Source organism: Rhynchophorus ferrugineus, unplaced genomic scaffold (genome assembly GCF_030347505.1).
Source record: "Rhynchophorus ferrugineus isolate W39M unplaced genomic scaffold, kcgeb_rfMv2 rfM1, whole genome shotgun sequence".
NCBI lineage: Eukaryota > Metazoa > Arthropoda > Insecta > Coleoptera > Curculionidae > Rhynchophorus > Rhynchophorus ferrugineus.
Genome location: NW_027472580.1, coordinates 72,714,943 through 72,742,575, shown reverse-complemented (window position 1 = coordinate 72,742,575; position 27,633 = coordinate 72,714,943). Strand labels below are relative to the sequence as shown.

The 27,633-nt window shown below is 31.4% G+C and overlaps 1 protein-coding gene across 3 annotated transcripts in view; it reads left to right on the top strand.

Moving 5' to 3' along the window:
* The window catches only part of LOC143190087 (centrosomal protein of 131 kDa), a 67,665-nt gene that overhangs the window by 19,543 nt on the left and 20,489 nt on the right, over positions 1–27,633 (top strand). For 2 of the 3 annotated variants that reach the window (XR_013004164.1, XM_076394180.1), the window contains exons 1-8: positions 11,408–11,567; positions 14,192–14,314; positions 16,054–16,168; positions 16,233–16,448; positions 16,702–17,667; positions 20,425–20,749; positions 20,808–20,933; positions 26,922–27,219. Coding sequence is in view for 2 of the 3 variants with exons in the window: in XM_076394180.1 (XP_076250295.1) it covers positions 11,508–11,567; positions 14,192–14,314; positions 16,054–16,168; positions 16,233–16,448; positions 16,702–17,667; positions 20,425–20,749; positions 20,808–20,933; positions 26,922–27,219 (2,229 nt within the window). In the remaining variant the exon portion in view is untranslated. Of the gene's footprint in view, positions 1–11,407; positions 11,568–14,191; positions 14,315–16,053; positions 16,169–16,232; positions 16,449–16,701; positions 17,668–20,424; positions 20,750–20,807; positions 20,934–26,921; positions 27,220–27,633 lie in introns of those variants that run through there. The other variant, XM_076394191.1, reaches the window with a different exon arrangement.

Below are 27,633 nucleotides of genomic sequence, written 5' to 3'. Positions count from 1 at the left end.
GCGAGCGAAGGAAGACATTATGATTTAAACATAGTGCCGAAAGAAATGTTTAGTCGAGACGCTAATGATTAAATAGTGATGTTAATATCTCTAGGAGCTCAAAAGATTGAAAAGAAAAGAAAAGAAATAAAATTTGGAGAACAATTAAAAAAAATGAAATGGAAATTTAAGGTCCATTGTTCCAGCACTAAAATAAAATTTAATGAGGAACAAATGTTTGAATGAATGTAATGCTGAACGAATAAAAGTAAAATCGAAGAAGAATAGTTTTAAAAATATTGAAAATGTTGAAACAAAAAATATAACGGCCACGTAAAATACACCATGTTACACGTATCATCCATTCACGAGTCCAAACACAATTTTGCGAAAAATCACGTCGTCACCATTTTAGGGCAAATTTTATATGGCTCGGTGAATGGAGGTAAAACGAAATGAAACAGTGGTGTTTACATTATATGACTGTTATTTATTGGCAATATAAAAAATGTAGAAAATACAAAATAGATAAAATGTATGGCAGCGGTGTTACCTGGAGACGAGGCTTGGGCAGTCGATGGTGGCACGTCTAGACCAAACGATGGTCGGTTACTGAATAATTGGAAATACCCTTCAATAACATCCCAGATAAACGTCTCTGGGGTTGCCAGCTATTCGTTATCGGGTTTTACTTGGCGCTGCTGGCACCTCGCCCGTGTTCAACATCTGGGATTATATTTCTGGATACTTTGTTGACCGTTATTCCACGATGTAAAATTCGACATGCCTCAAGGTGGCTATAATGCTATGGTTTTTTTTGTTGATGCTATTTTTCCATGTTCTATGATATGGTGCATTGTCCAAAATAATAACTGATGGTTCCTCAAGTTTTTTAACAATTGATTTTCAAACGATAACAAAAACATGTTATGGTTCATTTCTCCATGGTAGTAGCCTTTGGATTTGGAGGGAAACACTAATTCTGCAGTAGGAATAAAACCATTCTTATTCCCTGCATAAATTACAATATATTTGCAATTAATTATTAATAAATATTATGACCAACAATTCATAATCAAGTGCTATTGTAACTTTAACCTTTTTCCATTAATTTTTGTTGTCTTTACACTTTTTTTGTTACTGTCTTACCAAGGGTGCCCCAGTGAACCATTTTGAAATATCCAAGTTTCATCAAGATACACAAATTCAAATAGTTTATCTTCCTTGGTCTTATTTTATGCCTTTAAAAATTAAATTATTTTTAATTAATTATTTTTAATGTCTGGAAGTTCCATTAAACCTCTTCAAGGGTTATCTTTAGACCATTTAAATTCGATGCCCTGTAAGAGTGTATGGAAGGATGTTTTACATCCCTCAAAAAGCTGAATGCCCTTAACTATTTTATGTATACTTTCCAGAATAACAATTTTCTCAAAAACATTTTATTAAAATTATGTTTATGCTATATCGATAAAATAGTTTATGTACTCACTGTTCTTATACATTTCGGATATTTGATCTCTAATAGAGCCTATATCAAGATGGCCAAGATTCGTCACCCACATCGTATGTAGACGGGTTTTGCTGGTTGAATCTAACGGTCTGATGTATTGTTTTTCATATTGCAAGCGATGTTATTCCCAGTACCCGCACTAATATTTAGCGCAGCAGCAATACGCTAAAAATATTTTCAATAAAATTGCAGCAACTTATAATATTTAATTTTATCAATAATTAACTTTCTAACGGATATTATGGGCAAAAGAGGGCCTCCATTATCTCGTTCCTTTTCGAAATAACTTATCACAATCAATCAATTTGTGACCCTGACTAGCTATTGGTTTCCGTATTTTCAAACTAAGTGATATGATATATTACGGAGCGATTCCAAATTTTTCAAAATAATTAAAATAATAAAATATATCGATGACGCATATATAAATAAACTTTGAACAGACTGTACTTTGATTTATATTTTTTATATGATTAGATTTTATATGATAAATAATTGCGTATTCATTTACATAAAGAAGATAGAAAATACACTTTTATTCTTTATTCAACTTGTCTTGTCTTCTATCCCTCAATTTCAGCATTTCTTAGTTAGACGCCTCTGACAATTGATTTGATTTGATTGTAAACTATTTAAATTTGATTTCATCTGATCACAATATTTATATTTATTGTTTATAATTCACGCACTGTTAAATAACCATTTATACATTTATTTAAAATTGTTTCAATTCATCGTCAATCTAATATAATAATCTCAATATTAGTGTTGGGAACAATCGACTGAAATCGACTATCGACTCAGTAATTAATTATTTTTTACTATCGACTATTTCAGTCGCTATTTTTGGTTCGACTGATTTTATTACTATTTACTATCGACTGTTTCAGTCGTTTACTTTTAGTTACTATTTTCGGTTCTACTAGTTCATTCGACTGATTTTTAACATTCCTTGAAAGTAATGCGCCGAATTTATGCTTATATAGATTTATATGTAATATATGTGGTTTTATTTTTTTTTGTAGTTTGCTTGTGAATAACTATATATTGTAAATTAATATAGCAGCATTTTGGAACGTTAGTTTTCGAGGGCAAAAAATTAAATTGTATATGATAAATAGTAAGATACTTTTGACTGGCATAATAGGTAATGGTTTGGACTGGTATAATAGGTAATACTTTTTTGATAAACTTTCACGATTTTTGGCCAAGCGTCTTGTTGGTCGAAACATTTTTCCTAAAATCTTGAAAACTAAAATTAGGTTCCAAAGGTTTCAGAAATTGCATAGATCCAAAAGATTTGAAGAGTTTTTGACAGTGGCAGTTGTTAAATTTCTTTTAAAAATACTAACCGTAAAGAGGTGAATAAAGTATATTAAATATCTGTAATAAATACATTTTCTGATAGGAAAACTCTACTTTAATATTCAACAATTTATTTTGTTGGCTATTAAGAAGAGCACCATAGTTTTCATTTGTTAACGAATGGGCTATCTTAACAGAATGTGTTCAACTTTTAAAGCCCATTGAAATAATGACCACCGAGTTATCTGTTGAAAGATATCCCAACGATGACTTTAATTATACGGTTAATAAGAGGACTGCAACATTCCATCAAATCCAGTATTTTGACAAGTGAATGGGGAAAAAAATGGTAAAATTGTCTATTGGATGTCATTAATAAAAGACCGGCAATTTTAGAAATGAATACGATATGCGGGAAATCTACATTTTTAGATCCTAGATTTAAAATATCAGGATTTGCAATACCAAATATGCTGAGGCGATACAAAAAATTGGCTAGAATGAAATAAGTAATTACTCCAAGTACTGCAGCAACTTTAAAGATTTAGCAGTATTTGGAAATTCCATTTATTGGGCGTTTAGGAAACGCATTGGATTTTTGGCAAACCCATAAAATGAAACTACTTGAATTATATCAGTTACACGTAAAATATTCCTCTATACCCGCAAGATCTGTCCCCTGGGAAAGAGTTTTTTCAAAATCTGGGCAAATAATTAACGATCCAAGAAATCGCTTCACTGGAGAAAAGTTGAACATGATAATATTCACAGTAATTTAAAAATATTTTTTTTTGTTTGGTAGTTACTATCCGATCATTTTTAGGTTCATCATGGATTAAATTTTTCAATGACTCAGATACGTTTACATTTTATTTAGTAGTTGTGGTTATTGAAAATCTTTAGTTTTTAGGTTTTACTTAAGTTGTATTGTACTATTTGTATTTATTATGCTATGTTATTTAAAAATAGCAATTAATATATTTAAAAACGATAAAACATTTGTGATGTTATTATACCATTCCTTTTTACACATCTACAGAACATTCAGTATAAAAGTAATCCTACTTCCTATAAAATTATATCATTTATTATAAGATAATAGAAATTAGTAACTTTTTTTTCCTCTTCTTATCAATCTTCAAGTTATCACGTGAATGAATATATATACATCTCTGTCTCGCTTATACTACCATTGGAGAATATAAAGACATTTAAAATTAACTGCTCCAAGCATTTATTTCCATCCTTTCCTATCTCACATTTTATACAGACAAGAATTCGTACATCTTCGTCTGACATCACGAATGGAAAAAACAGTCGAATTGTGCATTCGACTAAAAATAGTAATTACTATTTTCGGTCGCTATTTTTTTGACTATCGACTGTTTCGACTGTTGTGAGACTATCGACTGTTTCGATTGTTTTCAGTCGATAGTTCTCAACGCTACTCAATATTAATTGTTCTAATAATATATGATTTAAACTAATATATATAAATTAGACTCTATAATAATGATAACTTAATAGTCGAATAATGATAATGCTAGTATAATAAATGATTCCATGATATCTAGTTATGTTCTTATTGGTTGAATATATATTAAACTAGCTGACCCGGCAGACTTCGTACTGCCTCAATCGATAAATAAAAGACCTAATAATCTGTAATTACTAAAAAAAATTCTCGGTATGAATTAATTTATATTATTATTTTCGATTAATTATACATGATGTTTCATACTTAAAAAACAGAGTTTTTCTGAAATACTGGCTATTTATAAGGTTTCAATTAGATATTTACAGGCACACACAGTTATGATACAGTTTCTTAATCAATTTAAAGCTTTCTGATAAACTATATTTTTTGTTTTGTTTTGTGGTGCGTAAATAAACAAAGATGACGGTTTTCCGACGAGCAAATACGCGACGTATAATTATCCATACACGAAACAGGGAAACTCCAAGTTGATTCCGCAGATTTCCAACGACTGGCCTTTTTATTTATGGTCATCGCAAAGGACAGACGTACTGGAAATTGTAAACGTTTAAAATGGAATGGTAAATCCGTTGGAATCATCGGTATACGCGGGATCAAGACATGATCTCCTTTGTATTTTCCCTTTATGATTGTTGCCTCAATAACGTTATTCATCATCTTTTTCACAGCCAGTCTTGTTCCATTGCACAGTCGAGGTTGATTCATGTTACGCTGCGTCATGAAAACTGATCCTACTTTTAACTTCAAATTGTGAGGCGGTAATCCAGGCAATTCCAGTGAATTTAAAAACTCTGTGGGATAGTTGACTACGTCGTCCTGGTTCATAACGGTGTCGACTGATTTGAAGGAAACCAACTGTCCCGGAAGAAAATTCTGAATGGTTATATTGAGATCCTCGACAATCTCGAATCCTCGACTTTTTACCTCCTGACGATTTTCTAAATGGACTACTGTAGGGTGTCTTTCATGAAGCGCAAATGAAAAGATACGCCAAATTGCTTCCTTACTATTTACATAGCGACCCATCTGGTACTGTGATATTTCGTCATTTGCATCGGTTGTAGCGAAGACGGCCAGATCGCTACCTTTGTTAACATTTTTACATATGTACTTGATCGACTTCACAGAGTTACGATATTCCATATTGATGTGAATCTCAAAAGTTTTGGATAATATTAGCGAGTATGTCACGATCCAACTATTGTCTACATCAACATTTTGTTCTCTTACCTTCACAACTACCGATCGTCCATTATGCGCAACGGATCGTCGACGATACAATGGGTATCCATCATTTCCCGTTATGGTTTCAGCAATCAGGTCTCTTGGGTATCGTTTGGAACACTTGCCGTCAACCATACAGGGTGAATTGTAGTTGAAAGCTCCGCAAGGTCCATGTATTATGTGTTTGGTAACTACTGCATGATAATGAAATTGTCCTGTGTAATATGTGTAGTGCCAAATGATGTCATCTGGAAACAGCTGTTATATTTCTGAATGTTGGCCAAGAAGTGCTTAGAATCATTTCCAATCTCAGCCAATTGTGGCAATTTTACTTTGCCTCCAGCACAACATAATACAGTAGATTTACCACTGTATTTTAACGCCTTGCAATATTTAAAAATTATTGTCATTCCCCAATTGTTACCGATTTGTCGGCGCAATAATCTATTGCCTCATCGTAGTGGAATGCAGCTCATTCCAGGATCACAGGAGCACTATGTCTGCGGAATTTTCTATTCTCTTGATCTGTCTCTCTTTGGTCATCAGTGCGGTTAACACGTGAAGTGGCTTTTCGCACATTTGATTGACTGCGGCGACCTCAGGTCAGATCGTCTTCCCCTCGGCATCGTAAATAGTAATTAATCAAAGTGACAAAAGTTCTCGCGCACTTAGCGGTAAAGTTTCACTATCACAAAAAATCAACAAAAAAAACAGCATATAATTTGAAATATCACTATCACAAAGGATCACTGAAGTTAAGAATGTTCTCGCGCACGTAGATTGTTTTTATTTAATTGCGAGCACTTGCATATTTATTCACCTTTTAAACCTTCCCTGAACTTAAAATTATCCAAATCGGTCCAGCCGTTCTTGAGTTTTAACATGACTAACGAATAACGATTCATTTATATATATATATATATATATATATATATATATATATATATATATATATATATATATATATATATATGTATTAGATAAGAAATTAAATATGATATGAAACAGTTTTTAATGTAAATGTAATCAAGGCTCAAACTTACGAAAAGAACTTCAAATGGCTGCAGTACTTTATCGTGTAGGTTGCCTTTTATATTTTTGAAATATTTTTTAAAGAAAGAAATGAGCGAAATTCTCCAATAAATTTTATGTTATGTTATTGAATCTTATACAATCACTGGCTTAAACAAGACACGGAATAAAATCGAGAGAGTGACTTAAAACATAAAAGGTTAAAAATATCTGAAAGTAAAATAGCTATGGCGGTGGTGAGGTTTGGTGAAGAAAATTTAAAGTTCCATGATCTAATAGCAGAGCATTTGTTGAAGTCTCATCTTCATACATCTTCTAGAGTACCAGTTATCTATTGATGATGATGGTACTGATGCACGATTTATATAGATACATAATCTATGAAGGGTGTTTTCACTAAGATGGCGTTTTGCGATTCTAAATCGTATTATTTATCTATCACTTCAAGTTTCTGAAGATATTTGAAGAAAAAATTTCCAAACCTTCGGAACTATTCTTCACTTACTTGGGAAGGAAGCAGTTAAGTTATTGCGCTACCTGACAAGGCTTTACCTGATTTAACTCGCATGACTTCGATTTTTTGACAAGCAACACAGAACGTCATCTAGAAACTACTATTAGGATTTTGAATGTTGACCAAGAAGTAGTTACAATCATTTTCCATCCGAGAAAGTAATGACCGTAATGATTGTGGCTGCGGGGAAATTTGACTTTTCCACCGGCGTAACGTAATTACCTGTACCTTAAAATACACACCTGTATTTTAATACCTTATTGACACACAACTGTCATTACATGATGATGTTTATGCCATGAAACTGGAATATTTTCTAAATTTTACTACACATTCATATGCCAGCTTTCACACTAATCTGTGTTTACACTCTATGGCAGGATATCATTAGTTTTCATCATATAATGTGATATCGCATATGTTGAAGATCTCTCGCAATGGTCTTAATTTTTCTACCGTCTTTAATGAGAGAGTCCACTGCCCGACATAACAATACTTCAGAGATAGTTCCTCTCTCAGTCTTGCGTTTATAGGTTCCCATTCTACAATAACATAAAATGTTTAGTTTGTAGACAAATAAATCTCGCTATATATCTTAGTTCAGCATTTTTTAAGAAGTGTGTTTAATTTTTTACTCATTTTTGTTTCCGTGGAATGCTGATATGAGTACACCCAATATTGCGTTTCTATTTGTACAAACTCCCATTTGTACCCTCTATATATTACTAAAGATGTAAGATGTGTAATATTCCTACATGTCACATTTGGCTTTATTTATTAGAATAATATGTTTTACCGTTTATTAGAAGATTTAAAATGTATTGTAAAGTATTTAATATTATACACCTAGATATATCAGAATATAGATAACTAGTTATACACAAGGAACTATTATATAACATCTTACTGCTTGAACTCGATTAGATTGTCGTATTTAAACAGTATAGCAGAACATTTATGCGGGAGGTCTGAGATCCTTGAGGTGAAACGCTGATTATTTGTCCTCTAACCAAGAAACCGAAAGATACATGACACTGAACCATGAGACTTTCTAACTCTAAGGATTGACTTGGCCTTCTTTTTCTTGTCTATTAATATATTCGGTATTTACACTTCTTAGCTTCTTTTAACAAGTGTGTTTATTTTTCACCCGTCTTTATTCGCATGAAATGCTGATATGAGTTCACCCAATGTTGCTTTTCTAACATGTACGGGTCACGTTTGGTTCTATTTATTAGAATATTATATTTTACTGTTTATTAGAAAATTATGAGCTGAAGTTGTTTGATTAAGAAAGAGTATGCCCATTAATAATATTGATAGCAGACAATCGCTCCAATTTTAATAAAAATAAAAAAAACTATTTTCGTGTGTTGATTAAACATTGTTTTTTGAGCAAAAAATATCACCGAATTCAAGAAAATGCTTGGCCGGCTTGGTGGCGCAGTGGTAAAGGCGATAGGACGGTCCCTCCTACTGTTGCGATATGCGCGGGTTCGAATCCTGCTGGGGCTTGGTCGTAAATTTATGCTTGTGATTGTTTAAAATTTGTGGTTGTCCTAGGCAAGAGTGTAAAATCCGACAAGGAAAATGATCCCAGTCACGCCAGTAACCAGGCTGGGTAAGACCGGATGTCTTCTGGGATTATTTCTAATGTTGGTGGTCACTCGCCAGTGGGTAGGCTTAATGCCGAGGGAGGCCCACGTAGAAAACCCATAGATGTAAAAGGAGACTTTTAAAATAAATTAATAAGAAGAAAATATTTGATAAATATTATGGGGAATTCATCATCAGTTTCAATGGATAAGAAGTGTGTTGGCCTCCATTATGAGCGATAGCATCAGTTAAGGATGTCAAAAAAAAATTGTCTATATTTTGTTTTTGCCAATATGTTGATAAATTTCTTGCCCGATATTTTATTCGGAAATGTATTGATACTTGTAAAAAAGAGTATGTGACTTTGATTTTTGAATTAAAATAGCGATATTAAAAAACTAGGGTTTTTGAAAAAGAGTATAAGAACTTTTAAAATTTCTCCTCCTTGAGAATTTTTTTTGCTAAAAAGTAGTACCGGAGCGCAAAAAGTTCATTACGAAAACCTAATATTGAAAAAATATATTATAATGAGGGGGAAAGTGGGGTTAGAGTGAAGAAATATATACGTTAGAGATAAAAAGAAGAATTTTTTAAAATATCGACATTTTCCCCACTGTCGACATTCCTAGTACTAGAACAGATGAAGCCTAACATTGGAAAAATCGTTAATAAAATCCATGGAATAATATTGGACGATCGAACAGTGAAAGCCTATACTAGTGTTGTGAACTATCGACTGAAATCGACTATCGACTGTTTAGTAATTGACTACTTTTTACTATCGACTGTTTCAGAAGCTATTTTTGGCTCGACTGTTTTTATTAGTAACTGTTTTCAGTCGCTATTTTCGGTTCGACTGATTTTGTTACTATTTACTATCGACTGTTTCAGTCGTTTACTTTTAGTTACTATTTTCGGTTCTACTAGTTCATTCGACTGATTTTTAACATTCTGGCTGATTTTACTACTTTTTACCAGTGACTGTTTCAGTCGACTGTTTTCAGTTGCTATTTTAGGTTTGACTAATTTTTTTACTATTTACTAGTTCTACTAGTTTCATCCGAATGATTTTTAACGTTCTGGCTCTGTCGTCCTAGCCGCGACTTTAACAAAAATGTACCCAATATATGCTTACACAGATTTATATGTAATATATATAGTTTTATGGTTTTTTTTGTAGTTTACTTACAAATAACAATATATTGCATATTAATATAGCAGCATTTTGGAACGATATTTTTCAAGATTGTTAATGTAATAGGGTAAAAAGATTAAAATTGGGAATGATAAATACTAAAATACTTTTTTATGGCAATATGAAGTCGGGGTAGCTTCTTTTGCAGCAGACCGAATTTGTTCAATTATATTTCGGGTTTTGGAGCTCAACATCGCCTATAGTTTTGAGTTTAAACATGTCCAAGTTAGAAAATTTGCCTCCAATAATAAACCTTGGGCCTAATTTTAAAAATAAATCTCTGTATTGTTGTGTTATTTTGTATCTTGGTGGATAGGATATAGCTCCTATGTTCGTTTAAGCACCGCTCTTTTCAGTACTAACCATCGTAGCTGTATTGATTCTTTCTTAAACTAGTCTTTTATGCTATATATTTATTATTAGAGCTGTTCCGCTTCGAACACTGCACCGCACGTTCACGGTGGTGTAGTGGCCTGCATACATCATAAGTTCGAATTTTAATGTATTTTTTTAGAATAATTTTTAAACAGTGCGGTAGTCGTGCCACAGCCACTAAGTGGGTGCAAGAATAGAATAAGTTTTTTTTTAAACGAGGAAATGTATTAGAACTTTTGGAGGAGTATGCTTGAGTTTTAATATTCCCTTTTTCAACTTCAACAACAAACAAAAATATTGTTGATGTAAATGAGTAGGTAAAATGACGATCAAATCTATATCGTTTCCTGTTCTGACGGCAGTCCTTTAACACTGTGTCTTCGATAGATTTTTCTACGATAAAAACATCTGTATTATCTCTGCCCTGTTTAATTAGTGATCTAGTTGTAAATAACATAAGGTTCTAAACCTAACGGACATAAGCGAATATTATTCAGAACTTTAATTATTAATTTTTATTTCAGAAAATTTGTTATTTGGAAGACATATCTTTCATTAAAAAATCTGCTCATTTATCAAACTACCCTCGCATTTATTAGCATTTTTATTACACTTAAGATAAGTTAAACTGTCCTTTTTTTTGAATTTGAAGGAGAAGTTGCCTACATGTTAGAAGTTAATAAATATATTTACACTGAGATTCTTCTTATAATTAAACTTAATAATTATAATTGTTATTATATAGATGAATTATTACAGGAAATATTTAGCATATTTGGAAATTGTCAAACAGTATATTATCTAATATTATACTCTTAGATACATTTGATCATAGATAACCAGTTATACACATTGAATTATTATATAATATCTTACTGCTTGGACTCGATTACTTTTCACTATTTAAATAGTATAGAAGAAACTTTGTCCGGGAGGTCTGAGGCCCTTGAGGAGTTTCAAAGAATATTTGCCCTTAAACCAGGATCCCGAAAGATACATGACAGTAAACCATGAAACTTTCCAACTCAAAGGGTGAATTTGGCCTTCTTTTTTTGCCTCATGAAATTGATTATTTGTACCGTCGCTTCAAATTTTTCTTGTTTGTAACAGGCCCTTCTGCGACACCGTAATTTTTCGTTACTATGGTAACTGTGGATACACGTGAATTGTCAGTTTTACAATCACAACAAATACTTAGAAAATAATGCAAGAAAGTGCAGCACTATAGAACAACTATTTTATTATATTGTATAGTTTTTACCAACACTTGGCGGAGATGTCAATGAATAAGATTATTTCGAAGAGTTCTTCTGATTTACGGTTAACCGGTGATAAGGTATGAGGAGTTTCAATTATGATCTAATTTGTTTTAAGTAGAATAATTGTAATATAATGTTTTTTTTCTGGTTCGTTTAGAATAATTTCATTAAGTAACATTTAATTGAAAGAATTCTGTTATTTTCGTACGTATTGCTACCGTTAGATGACGCCACATAATAATTTTTGTTGATTTTAAGTTTCGTACACTATATTATTATAAAAAATGCTGACCACAAAAAAAAGGAAATTAATAAGAATTGTTATCTATTGAAAAAAATACAAGTAAGTCGTCTAAACTTTGCATTATTTTAACATGGATATCTTTTTTTAGGAAATTACAGTACTACAGGTCAGCTATTATGAAAAGTCGCTGTACCAAAATATTATACTCTATAACTAGATATTTTTTATAAGGTAGTATGATAATTCAATCGGAATTAGATTATGGGACATTTTAACTGCGATTCTTTATCGCCTATCTTGATTTTATAATATTTTTTTTAATTTATACTATAATGATATTTTACTAGTGCATTTTCAATATAAGATAAGAAATATATATGATACATAACATTAATTAAAGGAATAAATATCTGTGTATTTTTAGAACTGTAACAACTTCAGAGATTTACATATATATGTATATATATATATATATACATATATATGTATATATATATATATATATATATACATATATATGTATATATATATAATAAGTGTAAATTACTAGATTAACACAATTAGGTAATTTAATTTTTATAAATTAGAAATGTATATTAAAAAAATTTATCTACAATCATTAAACTAACTATTGATTTTTCAAAACTTAGGTCTAAAAAGTAAATGATCAAAATAATTGATACAAAGTTTAAAGAATAAAATGTCATATAGCCACGCATCTTATTACATTAATCGTTAAGCACCTTAATATTTATCAATGCTTAAAAATGTTTACAAATATACTGTTAATAATTCATGATTTCTTCTGTTTATCCTATGTGTTCCATCTAGGCAAATTATGTAGTTAGTTTCATTTTAACTGCTGCATATTTTCATTACCTCATTTATTTATTCATATACTCTTTCATCCATATTAAAAATTTAATTCAATCTTATTATTCAATCCCACCCTTATAGATAGCTCATTTTTAATTTGCCTTCTATGGCTTTCGATTATCTACTGCTTTTTACTTTGTCTTATTTCCCACCTAAGAACTAACAACCTACCAAAAGATAAGGAATGAAATTTATATGAAGCTATTCTATAAATGTTGTCTAGAATTGCTATTCTATAATTGTTAATATTCTTTGCAATACTATTTGTAACTTGCACACGATGAACAAATTAACGTACTTATTTCCTGCGATATTGGGGTAGTCCTTTGTTAATAATGCATTTACTAAAAAAACTTGAAATCACTCACCGAAAGTATCAAAAAAAAATCTTAAACAACACTGCTGAAAATTAAATAGATTAATTTTTTTCTGAAAAATAAATGGAGTTCTTTCCAAATTTCACGCCTCCAGGTGCCCCGTTTTCCTCAAGAAGGGTGGCTAAGGTGTTTAATATAGAAGAAGAAGATACTCCTAAAACAATCTATATAAACTATTCTTATATACATATGTAGAGAGATTATTTTTAGAATGAATCAAACAAAGAAACAAAATAAATACAATAGATAACTAAAATATTGTTGCGTCACAACTACTGTACTTTAGTCGAGGCTTTTGATGTCTATCTAGAAACTCGACAATAGCTCCTTATTTAGCGACACTGAGTTGTGGATGTTCTGCAGCTTGTTAACATGATTATCTGTATATATGAATGTTCTATCGGGTTGTGTTGTTGCTTGTTAATAACTGAAAGGGCAATTTCAGATTTTCTCAGTGGATAATCTCGTTATACAGAAGACCTATATAGAGCTTGATGCTTGGTTAATATAACCATTATATAATGATTTTTTAATTGATTAACAATTTGGATGTATCGTGGATTATCGGTGAGTCGGTAATTAGTTTCTGGATTTTGTAACATTTCTCTACCAATGTATGGAATGTTAGGATTTGATATATGTGTAATTTTATTCTACTTGCATATACCTCTACACCACATAAGTTACATTCCGTCAAAGTAGTAGCGTTATGGATTTATCATGTGAAACGAGTTTCAATAACTGATATACTTATCCCAGAGTTCAAGGCAAAGTATGTTCTGGTAGATCGAAAATGCTTGAAGATACGGAATTGCAGGTGTTATTGAATGCTGATTTAATAGAAAGAGAAAACACATGGTTATCATCATATACATGGTTATCTCTATCGAAAAGAAGTGATCAATCACATTGCCAGTTCATACAAACAAAACAGTCAAAAAACTATTGAAATTACTTGGATGGGAAGTTTTATCGCACCCGACATACAAAAATGGCACGAGCTATTTAGCTCAATGGAGAAACTGGTCTTTTGGAATGACATCCATATATTGCTTGAGGGATGGGTAATATGTATAAAATTAAGAGTGAAGACTTTAGCTGTCCATTGTAAATAATATGTTTTCTTTAGCAAAAAAAAACCGGAAAACAGTTACCGACATATCTGGTACATTTCAACCCAATAAAGTTTATATAATTGTTTTAGATAAATCTGGAACAGAGACCGTTGAATCCCTTAAACACAGCTAGTGCGAAGAGTGCAGTCTTCATATCGAAATGTTATTCTCGACCGGTGTCAGCTTTACCTGATCTTTATTATTCAGATAAGGTAAGTTTAGGATATATTTCTCCCAAAATTAGGTGCGGTATTATAAGTTAATCATGTCTTAAAACTATTGTTTAAAATTATATTTGTTTGATAATACTTTGACGGACATATTCCATGCGATTATTAATTATTTAAAGAAAGGTTATTATAAAGTGCTTGCATGTATGCAGAGTCAATGTAAAAAACAAAAAAGCTAACCTAACTGTTAAATTCGATGTTTTTTTGTATTTATTTACGTAAAATGCGAGTATTTTATTTAGTTGTATTGAGTTATGCATATCATTCGTGGTTATTTTAATATTAATGACAAAGAACGTCCTAGGGGACAAGAAAAGTTCACAGACAACAATTTGCAAGAACTATTAGACGAAAACTAATGTTAATGAGTCAGACAACTTTCGGGCGGCTTAGTAGTTGACGAATCAGCTATTTCCAGATGTTTGCATGCAATGGGAAGGATCCAGAAGGAGGAGGTTTCAAAATCGTGTTTTAATGCTTGTCAGCATCCACATTGACACCGAAGCAGAATATTCAAGCTATATTGTTTTACTGCGCACATGATGGGATTGGCAAGATATTACGAGCGCCTAAGACCGATTGAAAGTGGTAGTGCATATGTATAGCGACGTCATTTGAACAAACTAAACGACGTATTGCAATAAACACTAGTAATAGCAAGTAACAAATGAGAATATATATGTATTGCATGCTAATGCTACTCTACTGCATCTAGCGTATTCACTAGACATTCTGTTTATCGTTTAATAGAAGATGCATTTATAGAATTATTGAGGATTGGATGTCTTGGTGCCAAAGTAATATCGTTCTTTCGATAAAGTTGTAGAAAATAAATATTGTGTCTTTTTTTTTCAATAAATACTTTTTAAACTGAATAAAGGTCAGATTACATGCAAGCACCAAATAAAATAAGCTAATTAGGTCCCTAGAATTTCATATGTATATAGAATGTATATACATATATAGAAAGATAATGTTTAAAACAATATATTTTATAAGAATGAAAGGATAAAAAACAAAACTTATTTGACTAACAATAAATAAATATTGTTGTGGAATAGAGGTAAATAGCTATAAACTTAACTGAATCACACTTGTCACATATATGGTTGCTCCATTTTATTGTTGAAGATGACTGAACATTAATAAATATCATTAGTAAGATATGCATTAATAAAGCAAAACTTCTTTTTAGATTTTTCCATATTTTAGATTTTATTATTTATTATTTTTATTATTTTAATAAAAATATATCATTTTTGTATTATTTTTAGTAGCTTAATTTCTTTTTAGAATACTACGGAATATTGATAATTTTTTTAATAGAATGAAAACCAGAAATATTAATATATGATAAAAGATAAATTCATAGTTCTTAGGTATATTCGTAACCATAGCAAAAATGTCATAATATTAAATCAATAGAATCTCATGTAGGCATAGTGACATAAAAGTAACATAATTTATAAACTCAATGATCCGAAATATATTTTTATATTTATCAAATAAAAATGGCTCATATTTGTATTTAGTTGCAGACGATTTCAGTCCTTTACTTGATTATATTTGATGTTTTGAATGAAATGGATCTAAATTTCTAAATTTCACAATTCTTTAATGATTAATATTCGAATTACGATCTCGAGGTGCTTCGTTACTGAAAAGATTTAGTGATAATTAAATTACATTGTACTTGATTGGCTTATTGATCTTCTATTTAGGAAGAAATGGGTTCCAAATGGAATTCCAGGCCATATTCCGCAGGTTATCAACGACCAAAACCTAAAAAATATGTATCTATGGGGTATTTGGAAGGAAGTTTGGACAGTATCGATGGTAAACAAATAACTATCATAATATATTGTTGAAATTGTATGTTGTGTGCAACTGTTCATTATAGATGAGAAATCACTACCGTCTAGCCAACTGTATAAGAGTCTTCTCGGTGAAAATATATCTAAGCCATGGAAGTCATACGGGGCACGACATTCTCCAGAAAATAGCGAAACTACTTCAGATTTTCCGAATCAAACAAAGGAGAATTCTTGCGAGGAGAGCAGTTCGATATCTTCCGGCGACACTTCGCCAGCAAATGAGGATTTACTACCAGAAAGTGGTGATTACCTTCTTTGAATTGCCATTAAAAATATAGTTTTGGAGTTTGTAGCTTGATGATGAATGTATTTTAATAGTTGAGGGTACCTGAACGTATTTGTTTGTTTTATTGATGTTTTTTTTTTGTAAATGATAATATATACTTATATGTTTTTATCTTTATACGGTATTTGAGGATTCCTTAAATTGATTTTTTATAATATAGATATAATTGTGACAAAACCAAATATTTCATAAAAATAACGTTTTTTAAGGTTTTTCTGATATGACTCCAGGAGTAACAGCCAAGCCACCATTGCCGAAGAAACCGGATGGCAAGCACGAATATCCTGAAAAGGACGATTCATCAACTTTGAACGCTATTCAAGATTACTTTGATATTAGATTTGGTACATTCAAATCGGATTCGGATAACTTAGAGCTGACATATAATCCAAGTAATGCGATTGAAAAATTAAGCGTTAGAGAAAATGACGATGCTTCAAATAAAAAGGATTTAGTTGGTTCTTTTACTCCCGAAGCTGATCAGTCATATAAAGATTGGCTAAGCAAAGAAATAGTGGAGAAAGAGACTCAAACCAATACGTATCTGGAGAAGCTGAAAAAGGAACATTGCATTTCGAACTCCAATTTTACTGACAATACTAAAATTGTGGAAAAATGGAGTAAAATCGACGAGTTTCCCAATCTATCGAATATGGATATTGACGAGTTATTTAAAGACGAAACGGACAAAAAGTTTGACAAATTCTTCGAAAACGAACTGAAAACTGAATCAACATTCGAGAAATCTACAAAAACAAAATTGAATGATGCGAAGACAGGCAAGATTAAAGAGAATTCCGTTTTATCCAACAATAAGAGAACATTGTCCAATCTAAAGGAAAGCCGGAAACCATTAGTGCCGAAAAAAGTAGAACCTAAAACAAAATTTGTTCCGAAGCAGATCAAAGGAGGAAAGGACTATGTGGACGTGAGGAAGTCGCCTGACGTGGAGACCTGGATGACGAAACATAATCAAGGGCAAGTCGGGAAATACAAAAAGCCTAATTATTTAGATTTTTTGAAGAACGTCAGTGAGATCGAAGCAATCAGTGGTGAGGGTGATACGAATAGAAGCAATTCTGAATGTAACATCGATGACAAAACTGGGGAAACTGGCAGCATTGATGACTTGGTCTCTATTTTGGAAGTACTGGAAATTGAAGATAAAAAGTCACGTGAGTATTTTTTATTTATTCAGATTTAATTAAAGAAACTATTTCTTCCATATACAAATAATTTTCTCCTTTAAACTATTTTGTGTCTCTTCAAGATCGGCCATAAGCGGTCGAAACAAAGAATAGTCGAGATGATAGTGTCTTGTGAATGCGCTGGATGGGGTAGACTTAAAATCATTTGACGATTTTTGAAAGATGCCTTGATTTGCCTTATTTTGTCACATTCCATATGAAAAAAAGTTTGTTACTGGCAACAGCTGAGGTATTTGAAAAACTCTTTGAGAAGAATAAAAGAGAGAAAAATCTAATATCAACGGACCGGTTTTGGTTGAATAGCAAATATTTAACAATTGATCAGGAACATAGAATAACAGGTGTTATTGGAGATAAAATGTATGTTCAAATAAGTTTTTAGATGTAGGACAAGCCTTCGATTAGAATTGGTATGACGACCTCGTTCATGCCACAAAAATGTTACAGAAGCATCACATTGAACTAGAAGAATTTCACGTCACAGCCATAATGTTTAGAGTCATTCACGGGGAAACTTACTCTACAATAAAAAAGGTTAAAGCAGGTGTACAACAAGGACATTTATTGAAACAAATTTTTTACCTACTTTATACATGTGATATATAACTTATGAAAAATATTACGATGGCTTTATTTGCTGATGATACTGTTATTCTTGCTATCGGCACAATAGCGAAGAAGGAAAACTTTTATTCAGGAATAAAATTAACCAAACTAAATCTGTCCATGTGAATAATCGATAATCAGTGCAGCATATAATTAGACTGCGAAAAAAATACCAATAATAATAAATAATAATATCGTTCCATAGAGGTTAGTGTAAGAAAAGCAAAGAAATAGAGTTCAAACATAAGAAAATATATGGATTAATTAGAAGAAAATCAGTTATCAGTGTTTAGTAAATAGCCATTATACAAGCAAGTCGTGAAACCTCTACACAGGGATATTCTGCGAAATGTAATGTAATACAAGTTTTTTTAATAATAATAATACAAAGTCCTAAGAAGCATAGTAACTGCATCTAGATATTATAGGACTGATGACTTACATTGACTTACAGACTGTCACTGAGGACATCAAGACAATCGCAAGGAAATATGAGATGAGACTATTCTCATAGAACATTGAAGTATGTAATTGTTGCAACTGTTGAAATAGGACATAGACTCAAAATTATCAAACCATTTTATCTTGTGTAGTGTAATGTAGTAATATCCTTTATATATAAAAGGCAGCAGTGTTAACATATAAGCATTATTGATTTAAACTATTGTAAACACAAATTGTAGGTTAGTCGACAAGGACTAGTAACAATGTAAAATAAAAAAATATTGGAGGCTGATGTTAACTTTATATTCACTCATACAATAGTTGAGGCCTTCAGAATTCTTCTCGATATAGTTAAATTGCCGAAGCATATGGCTTGAGAATGTATGAAAAAATATCAAGTAGAGCCAATTGATGCAGTGTCTGCTATAGTATATTTCAGCATCATCTAGTTATGGTGAGGAGCTTAAGTATTTGGAATATGGGTAACATATGAAAAAAAGACGGCATCTAGTGTTAAAATAATTAGCGCAATCCGCCAAACTGTAGGAGGGTTTTTAAAATGAAAGAGCTGGTGAAAGGACGGAAATACAGTCAGCACTTAGTTCGTCAATTTTTCTGAATGGTTCCGATGCTTGGATACTGTTGCAATTTAAACATTGTAATCTTGACGTCTTTCAAATGTCATGTTTGAGGCGAATTTTGCATGTTTCTTCTTGATTTATTATTACAAATCAATATATTGGGAACAGATGATTCAAACAAATGAATCTGTTGATGAACAAATGTATAGATGCAAAGTAGTTTGGACAACCTTGCCCAATGGAAGATGAACAATTTTCTCACAGACTTATGTGTTGGAACGGACCTTTCGGATGGAAGATACAGCGAGCATTTCCAAAAAAAACATAGGTATCATAGACAATGTTCTGAAAAATAATACGCAAACATTGCTCGAAGATAGAAGTCTTTTAACTGATCATCAAGAGATCTGCAGCACAGACAGCAGCGTATCGGTTAAGAAGTAAATATTATCTACTGCGTGTTGGCCATAGATCGACAATTGCATGTCTCTCTCAAGTGTGTCAAATTTTGTTAGTAATATAGTAATAACGGTTTAGTTAGGATGGGACTAGTAGATTGTTGCGAGTTAATACATTCAGGACCACAACATTAGCTTGTCATTAATTTTCCACTTTTTGTTCTCCTTCATGATTCAATTGAAAAACTCTGCTAGTATTATATCTGGATCAGTACTTCGTGGTTAAAAAGCGGCGTGATAAGTCTTCCAGTTTGAGTACCTACATAACACCGTAACAAATGTTTGTGCCAACTCGGTGCTTTTCAAATAGTGCATGGAATGAATATTGGTTCAATAATGCTTCCAATTTAGAAGCTAATTTTTTAGCTTTTTTATAAAGAACGCCAAAATCGTATACAATATTTTCTTGGAACAGAATTTGTTTTTATTTTATATCTCATTTGTTTATTTAATTATATACACTTTGTTATATGAAAATATCTTATCCCCTCTTTTTTGCGCTAATTTAATTATTATTTTCTTGCTTGCCGACTCTCTAAATAATAAAAGAAAATAAAAAACCTTTATATCCGAATTTATTAGTAATTTTGTGAATCAATTTATTAATAAATAAAATATTTGACCTCTTTTTTTAGAAAAGAAGATAGCTTCAGTTAAAAATTTAGTTGATACTACATTAAATCAATACGCGACTGATGATGTGGTTCCGGTACCTGAGGATATCGATAGAAACTCCCTCCAGGTTAACATGGATGAAAATCTCCAGAAGAAAGATACTGGCGAACGACAAGTTACATTTTCTCCAGTTGTATCCCAAAGAAATATCACCTCGCCTTGCGAAGATGTATTGGATAATCACATTTCTCACTATAAGGACGAATCTATTTATAGAGACCATGCTGATGATGATTTAAGTAATGGAATATCAACGGAGTTTAGGAGGAGTGACCCTAATTATAAGTGAGTATTATCGTTAACTAGTTTTGGAACTGGGTATAACATATTTAATCGTTTTTAGTCAGTTACTGTCGTTTTTAGACGAAGTTGATCGCAAGTGTTCAAAATCTTTGATTGAAGCCAAAGAGAATGCTATGATGGTGTCAAAAATGATGCAGTCATCCATTAATCTTGATACAGTACCAAGGTAAAAATTATTTTAGGTTTTCTCATATAATCTTAAAACTATACTTTTTATACTATAATTTTATATATATTTTTATACTAGAGTTATACTTTCGTATCCGGAATGAATTAATTTCAGAGCAGCAAAATTATTAGTTTTATATCAACTATTTTTAGTCATTTTCCTAATAAAATGTAAGAACGTATAAAACTTTCTACATATAAAGGTAGCGTCATTCATTTGCTCAATCAGTCGGCTTGGTTGGCGCAGTGGTCAAGGTGACAGAATTGTACTCCTCCTGTTGCGACAGTCTTGCTGAGGGATAGTTGTAAATTTATGTATATCAAGAGCTGTTAGGCTAGAGTGCAAAATCCGACAAAGCAAAATTCATCCCACTAACGCCAGTAGCCAGTCTGGAAAATATTGGATATCTTCTGGGATAATCTCTATGTTGGTCACTCGCCATTCGGTAGCCTCAATGGCGATGACCATAGTTCAGATTCCCCTTTAAGCAGTAGATCCAGTTCAGATGAAACCTAGTTGGTAAAAAGGAGACTATAATATTTCACAAAAATATTTAAATAAAAGTTATTGCTAGAACATACTTGGGTTCTAGCTGTATTAACTGTGAAAAATTTGACGGTTCAAATTTGCATTGACGTGAAAAAAGGTACTGCTGAAAGTCGCCAGCTGACTCGAGCCTTACTATAAATATTAAGTCGACTTTCTGCCAACATTTAATGTGATGAAGCAGAAGATTGAGAAGGCCAAAAATTCAATCAACCGTCAGATCAATAGAAAGGGTATCATATTTCATCACAACAATGCTAGATTAAACACATTTTTGGTGATTCAGCAAACACTTAGAGGAATTGGCTGGAAAGCTTTGAAGGATCCATGGTATAGCTCGGTCCTCGCCCCGTGTGACTATCGTTTGTTCTGTCTTTTCACTATCTTATTAGTAATATAAAGATACTTCAAGCGAGGTTTGCGATCACTGTTTGATTCAATTTTTTATCCATATATCTCCAAAGAGCTGAGTTCACACCGGTATTCTTTGATCTGCATCTTGGAAGCATCTTTCTTGGACTCAAAACCATGATGTTTATAATGACTATGCACAAAGCCTACCTTCAAACTGCATCTAAATGTGTTTTTATTCAATTGCCAGCACATGCGACACCCATTGTGTAAACACTTTACTAAGTAATCTTATGAAATATTTTTTTAATTATAACTTTTAGTGGCTGAACAATCTTTCCAGTGGGTAATGCATATTTCTTATAATAACTTGTGGTTGCTGCTTATATACATGACATGTAGAAAATCACTTCATTAAGTAATATCCTGCTTATAAGAGAAATGAAGAAATAATATGAAGGGATGATATTTTTAATTTTGCTGTAGGAAATAGATGATGGGTCAATGAAGTATTAAACTTTTTTTTAAATCGGTGTCCACCATTTTTTTACTTAACTATAAAAATGAATCACCATTAAACTGTGCATAAAATAAATTAAATTCAAGGTTAGCATACCTATTCTGCGTTGCAAAAACTACCAATCATCAAATATCCTATTTCACTTCCCATAATCCAATCTTGTAAGATATGTTGAATCTTATACTAGGTGGTCTTTTGTGTTGATTAATTAAATTAAAGTTTAAACAATATTTGAAATGAATATTTAGCATACTGTAGAAATATAAAAAGGCAAATGAGCACAAAAAATATTAACGCGTTATATTTATATTCTTAGCAGGAGGTGGTTTGTAATTTAGAACAGGAAAAACATAATGACACAGACAAAAAATGCTAATTTACTTAAACTCGTTAGCAACAAGTGGTTTAAGCCCTATTAAGATAAAAGTTTTTTATTTCTTTAACTAACTTTAAGTTTTTTTTCAAAAGAAAGTAACATACTCAAACAGTAATGTGATTCATAACTGTAATGTTTAATACATAACTTATCCAAAATATTTCATATATATATATATATATATATATTCGAATATTGGTCCTCTCGGTCAAAATGTGTTTAGAAAAAATTGCGAAATTCAATTGATGGCAGTAATGGATTTATTTAAGCTAATTATTATTATCAGCCTTTTTAAATATCCAGTTAGTTCTTTATATTCCTACTTTTAAACTTCACTATGTTAAACTGTTAAAATTAGGCTTGATTTCATCAAATCAACATTTTTATAATCGTAAAATATCCTTGTTTTCAAGCTCATAATACACTTTAATATTTAGAATCTTTTACATTTAGTTGTCAAAAGCGAAAGATTGTGAAGGCTATCAAAAGTGATAGTTGCGGATTTATGTCTAATTGCGATATTCCATAAAAAAGAGTGTAAATCCGACAAGAGAAGTTATACCAGTCACGTCAGTAGCTAGGCTGAGAAAAAACTGAAATGCTTTTCTGGGTATGTAATTTAAGTTCGTGGATAGGCTTAATGCTGACGATCGTGGATACTAATTTTTCATAAATAGTAGATACAGTCATTAATATATCTAAGAGGTTAATGTTTCCAAAATCTACATAGATACATAGATACATTATATATATATATATATATATATATATATATATATATATATATATATATATATATATATATATATATATATATATATATATAGATAATGACATGGGAAACGTCGCAATGTTGCCGCAGCTACTCTGAGTTGGCTTTGACATAACAAAATTTTAATATAAATAGAATAATTGAGCAAATATTCTATTAAATATAATTTATTTTAATATTATAGTGCATCAAATGGATTTACTATCGAAGCACTTAAACCTACAGTTAATTGTACAGCCACAATAATTTATAGGTTCGAGTTGTTTTATTATATGTATCTTAAACTTTTTTCCACACTAGTTTTTTTATATAGTCCTTATATAGTTTTTATATAGTTTTTATAAAGATGTTTATATATCCCCGAACGTATTTTACTTTCATTAGAGAGCATATTTATGTTTTATGCTTTGTTCTTGTTTCTTTCGATGCAATGTATCCTGTAATGTCATTGTGGTATTACTATCTTTCCCTTTAGTTTGTCCTGTTACTATTTGTATACATCTTTTTGATAACACTTTTTTTTATTAATCTCTTGGCACGTCAACAATCTGCCCGTGGTCAATAAGTATTATTGTTTGATTTGTGTTATATAATATCACTTCAGTAAGTGATCTGCTGTGCAATTTATAATCTAAATCTTATTCTAGATACTATTCTAACTTATTTTAAAGTCTATCCTAACTTATTCTAATTAGTATTCTAACTTCGAAATCGACGATGACTCGCAACACTTTATTCTGGAACCTCTGGAGAATATCTATGTTTTATTTGCTAGTAGTACCCCACAGTTCAATACCATAGGTCCAGATGGGCCTAAGTATTGACTTATACAGCAAAACCTTGTTATCTAATGATAATTTAGATTTACGCCCTATTATCCAATACATTTGGTTTGGTTTAAGCCCAAGCTGTTTGCGTTTTTTCACTATATGTTTTTTCCAAGTCAGACGTCGATCAAAATGCATTCCCAGATATTTAACGCTGTTTGCTTGCGGAAGTTCATGATTATTCAATTTTACTGAGGGACATGTTGTTCTGCAAAGGGTGAATGTCATATGGGTAGATTTTGTCTCATTTGCTTTGATACGCCACGTTTTGAACCACAATTCGACTTTGTTAAGATGAAGTTGGAAGTTTTTTGTGGATGATATTGGATCATCATTGTGTGATGATAAAACTGCTGTATCGTCAGCATATGTTGCAACAGTAGTGTTTCGTGAGGTCGGTAGGTCAGCTGTGTACATAAGATATAACAATGGGCCGAGAACACTGCCCTGCGGAACACCCGAAAATATGGGCTGTAGGTCAGTGTATTCGTCATCCTGTTTGACAATAAAATGTCTGTCTGAGAGGTACGATTTCAGCAATTGAAAGTGCGTATGGGGTAAAAGCTTTTTCAATTTAACATGCAGTCCAGTATGCCACACCTTGTCGAAGGCCTGAGAAATATCGAGAAATACAGCGGAGCAATATATTTTATCCTTTAAATTATTATTTTTTAAAGACTACATTTAATCACTGCATTCTCTTTAATTCTCAAAACAGTTTGTGGTATTTCTCTCGTTAGACATATTAACCAAACGTTCATGTATATTCTGAACAATAACACATGCTCATAAAGCTTTCAGACTCTATAATACAATTCCCTACAATTAAAGTATATTAGTTGTATACTGACCTTTAGTGGTTTCCTCTTTCATCACCCTGTCTTGGTAATCGTCAGCATTGAGTCATAAACCAACATTCATAAAGTTTTATTCAATTACAGTCACTTTCAGAAATATCAATAAAGTGAATAACTAAGCTGTTTATTTCCATTCTATCAAAAACTTGTTCAAGATTCTACCATTCTCATTTTCTTCTTCAATGTGTCTGATTGAGCTCACACAAACCATTTCTTCATGGTAGTCGCCCTTGGGCTTACTTGGAGAAACACTTATTCTGCACCAGATGTGAAACTATTTGTGTTTCCAGCATGACGAACTATTTGTCTACGATGAATAAATGTTATGATTAATAAAACTTAATCGATAGTTAGTTCACTATATTTATTATCATCTTGTCATGAGCAACCCAATGTACTGAAAACTGAAACTGAAATTCTGAAATATTCATGTCTCATTTAAGTATATAAATTGATATATTTCTTCCTTGATTTTGTTATATGTTTTTAAAAATTGTGTTCTTTTAAAAGCAATCTCTGGAAGTTCCATTAAACCCCTCCGTGGGTTATCTTTACACTACTTAAATCCTATATTCAACCAAGTATGAACGGATGTTCTACATCTCTCATATAGCTGTATATCTTTTGGATTTTTATGGATACTTTCCATACCAACAATTTTCTCTGAAATAATTGTATTAAATTATGTTTCGATTGAAAAAACTACTTACTGTTTGATATATTTCGTATATTTGATCTCTGAAACACCAAGTTGATCTTGATTCGTCACCTGTTTCGCATAAACACGGTTTTTTTGGCGAATTTAAGGTTATATCGTTTTTTATTTTTTGAGATATTTTAGTGACCGATTTTTATTTCTTTTTAAATAGAATAAAATGACAAGGATGATATTGTCTGACGGTAAAACGAATTTACAACTTTAAACAGATATATATTGACATTCGTGTCACTGCTATTTTAACTTGACTATACATATTTCAAGTTATATTTATTAATTAAATAAAAAATCTAATACATCTAGTCAAATATATTCCAATGTCATAAATATAACTAAATGGAAATTACGTCAACGTCTAACAATATGTCAAGTTAAGTGTGTGATTTAACATATATCTATCACAGCTTTTATTTAAAATATGCTCGATAAATGAATATAAATTGATGATCATAATATATTTTATTAAAATCATATAGGAATGTACCATAAACCACCAAATATGTAACACCAAATTCAAATTTCATTCGAAAATGTCATACGTGAGAAATGATTAAATAATTACATAATTAATTAAGCATTGAAAGCTTTGAAATATAATCATATCTCCCTTTTACTATATTGCAAAGACATTTAATCAAGGTAGTAATATTTATTAGGCCAATAAGTTGTCTAATTCTGAAGATTGATTTCTGTTATTTTCCACATGCTGCAATGTCTTTGATTTGAGAATGTAGTAAAAATTTTAATGAATGGTAATTATTTCATTGAACAAAATGTATTTTTTGAATTTATAGTTTATAGGAGGAAATACAAGAATATTTAGAAATATGGATCGTTTGATCTTCCTTTTTCTTACACACACAGTTTCTTTTATAGCTTCATTTAAAATGATAATGTATTTAATGATTTGGTAATTGAAGCGCAATGTTTTGTTTTTGTTATATGTTTGTTACTAACGTTATTTACTTCATAGTAACAAAATATTGTATACATTTAATAACTTTGTGTTTTAATTTAGGTCGGAAGATTTAGAGGTTCTTTCTAAGCAAGAGCTAGCGAATCAATTGATCGAGCTCAGCCTACGCCTCAAGGACAAAAACTCGTCCATTTCTCTTTTACAAAATGAACTGTCCAATTTGAGAGATCAAGCTGTAAAATATAATGCCCAGACCGAACAAATTGTTAAGCAAAAGCTGAAAGATCAGAAGCAAGAGTACGAGGGCATAGTGAAGAGGCATCAGAAGTTTATAGATCAGCTGATTGCCGATAAACGATCTTTGAATCAACAGTGCGAAGGACTTATTCAAGAACTAAAGGTAAACTTATTATTATAGAATCATTTTGTTGTCACCCGAATTATCACTCGATGATTCATATCATATCACCTACATATATCTCATAAATATCGTCCGACAATAACAACAGCCTCTTCGTCGATTGTCGGTGACTTAAACCTCCTTGGATGCTCACCGATAGGTACTTTGTCAGGTCTGTTGCACATTTTTGTTATCAGATCTAATGCTATTTTGAACATGTTGACCGAATTGTTGTTCTGATGAAGACGTCTGAATTTCTTAGACAATAGTTGGCTTCACTTTTGGATTGTGAACACAACGACTATCAACGTCCACATCTGAATTACACATAAATTTCTTGCACATAAATTTCTAAGAATTGATTCTTTGTAAGATAACCGTGCCCAAAGAAAACAATACATTTGTTTGAATTTT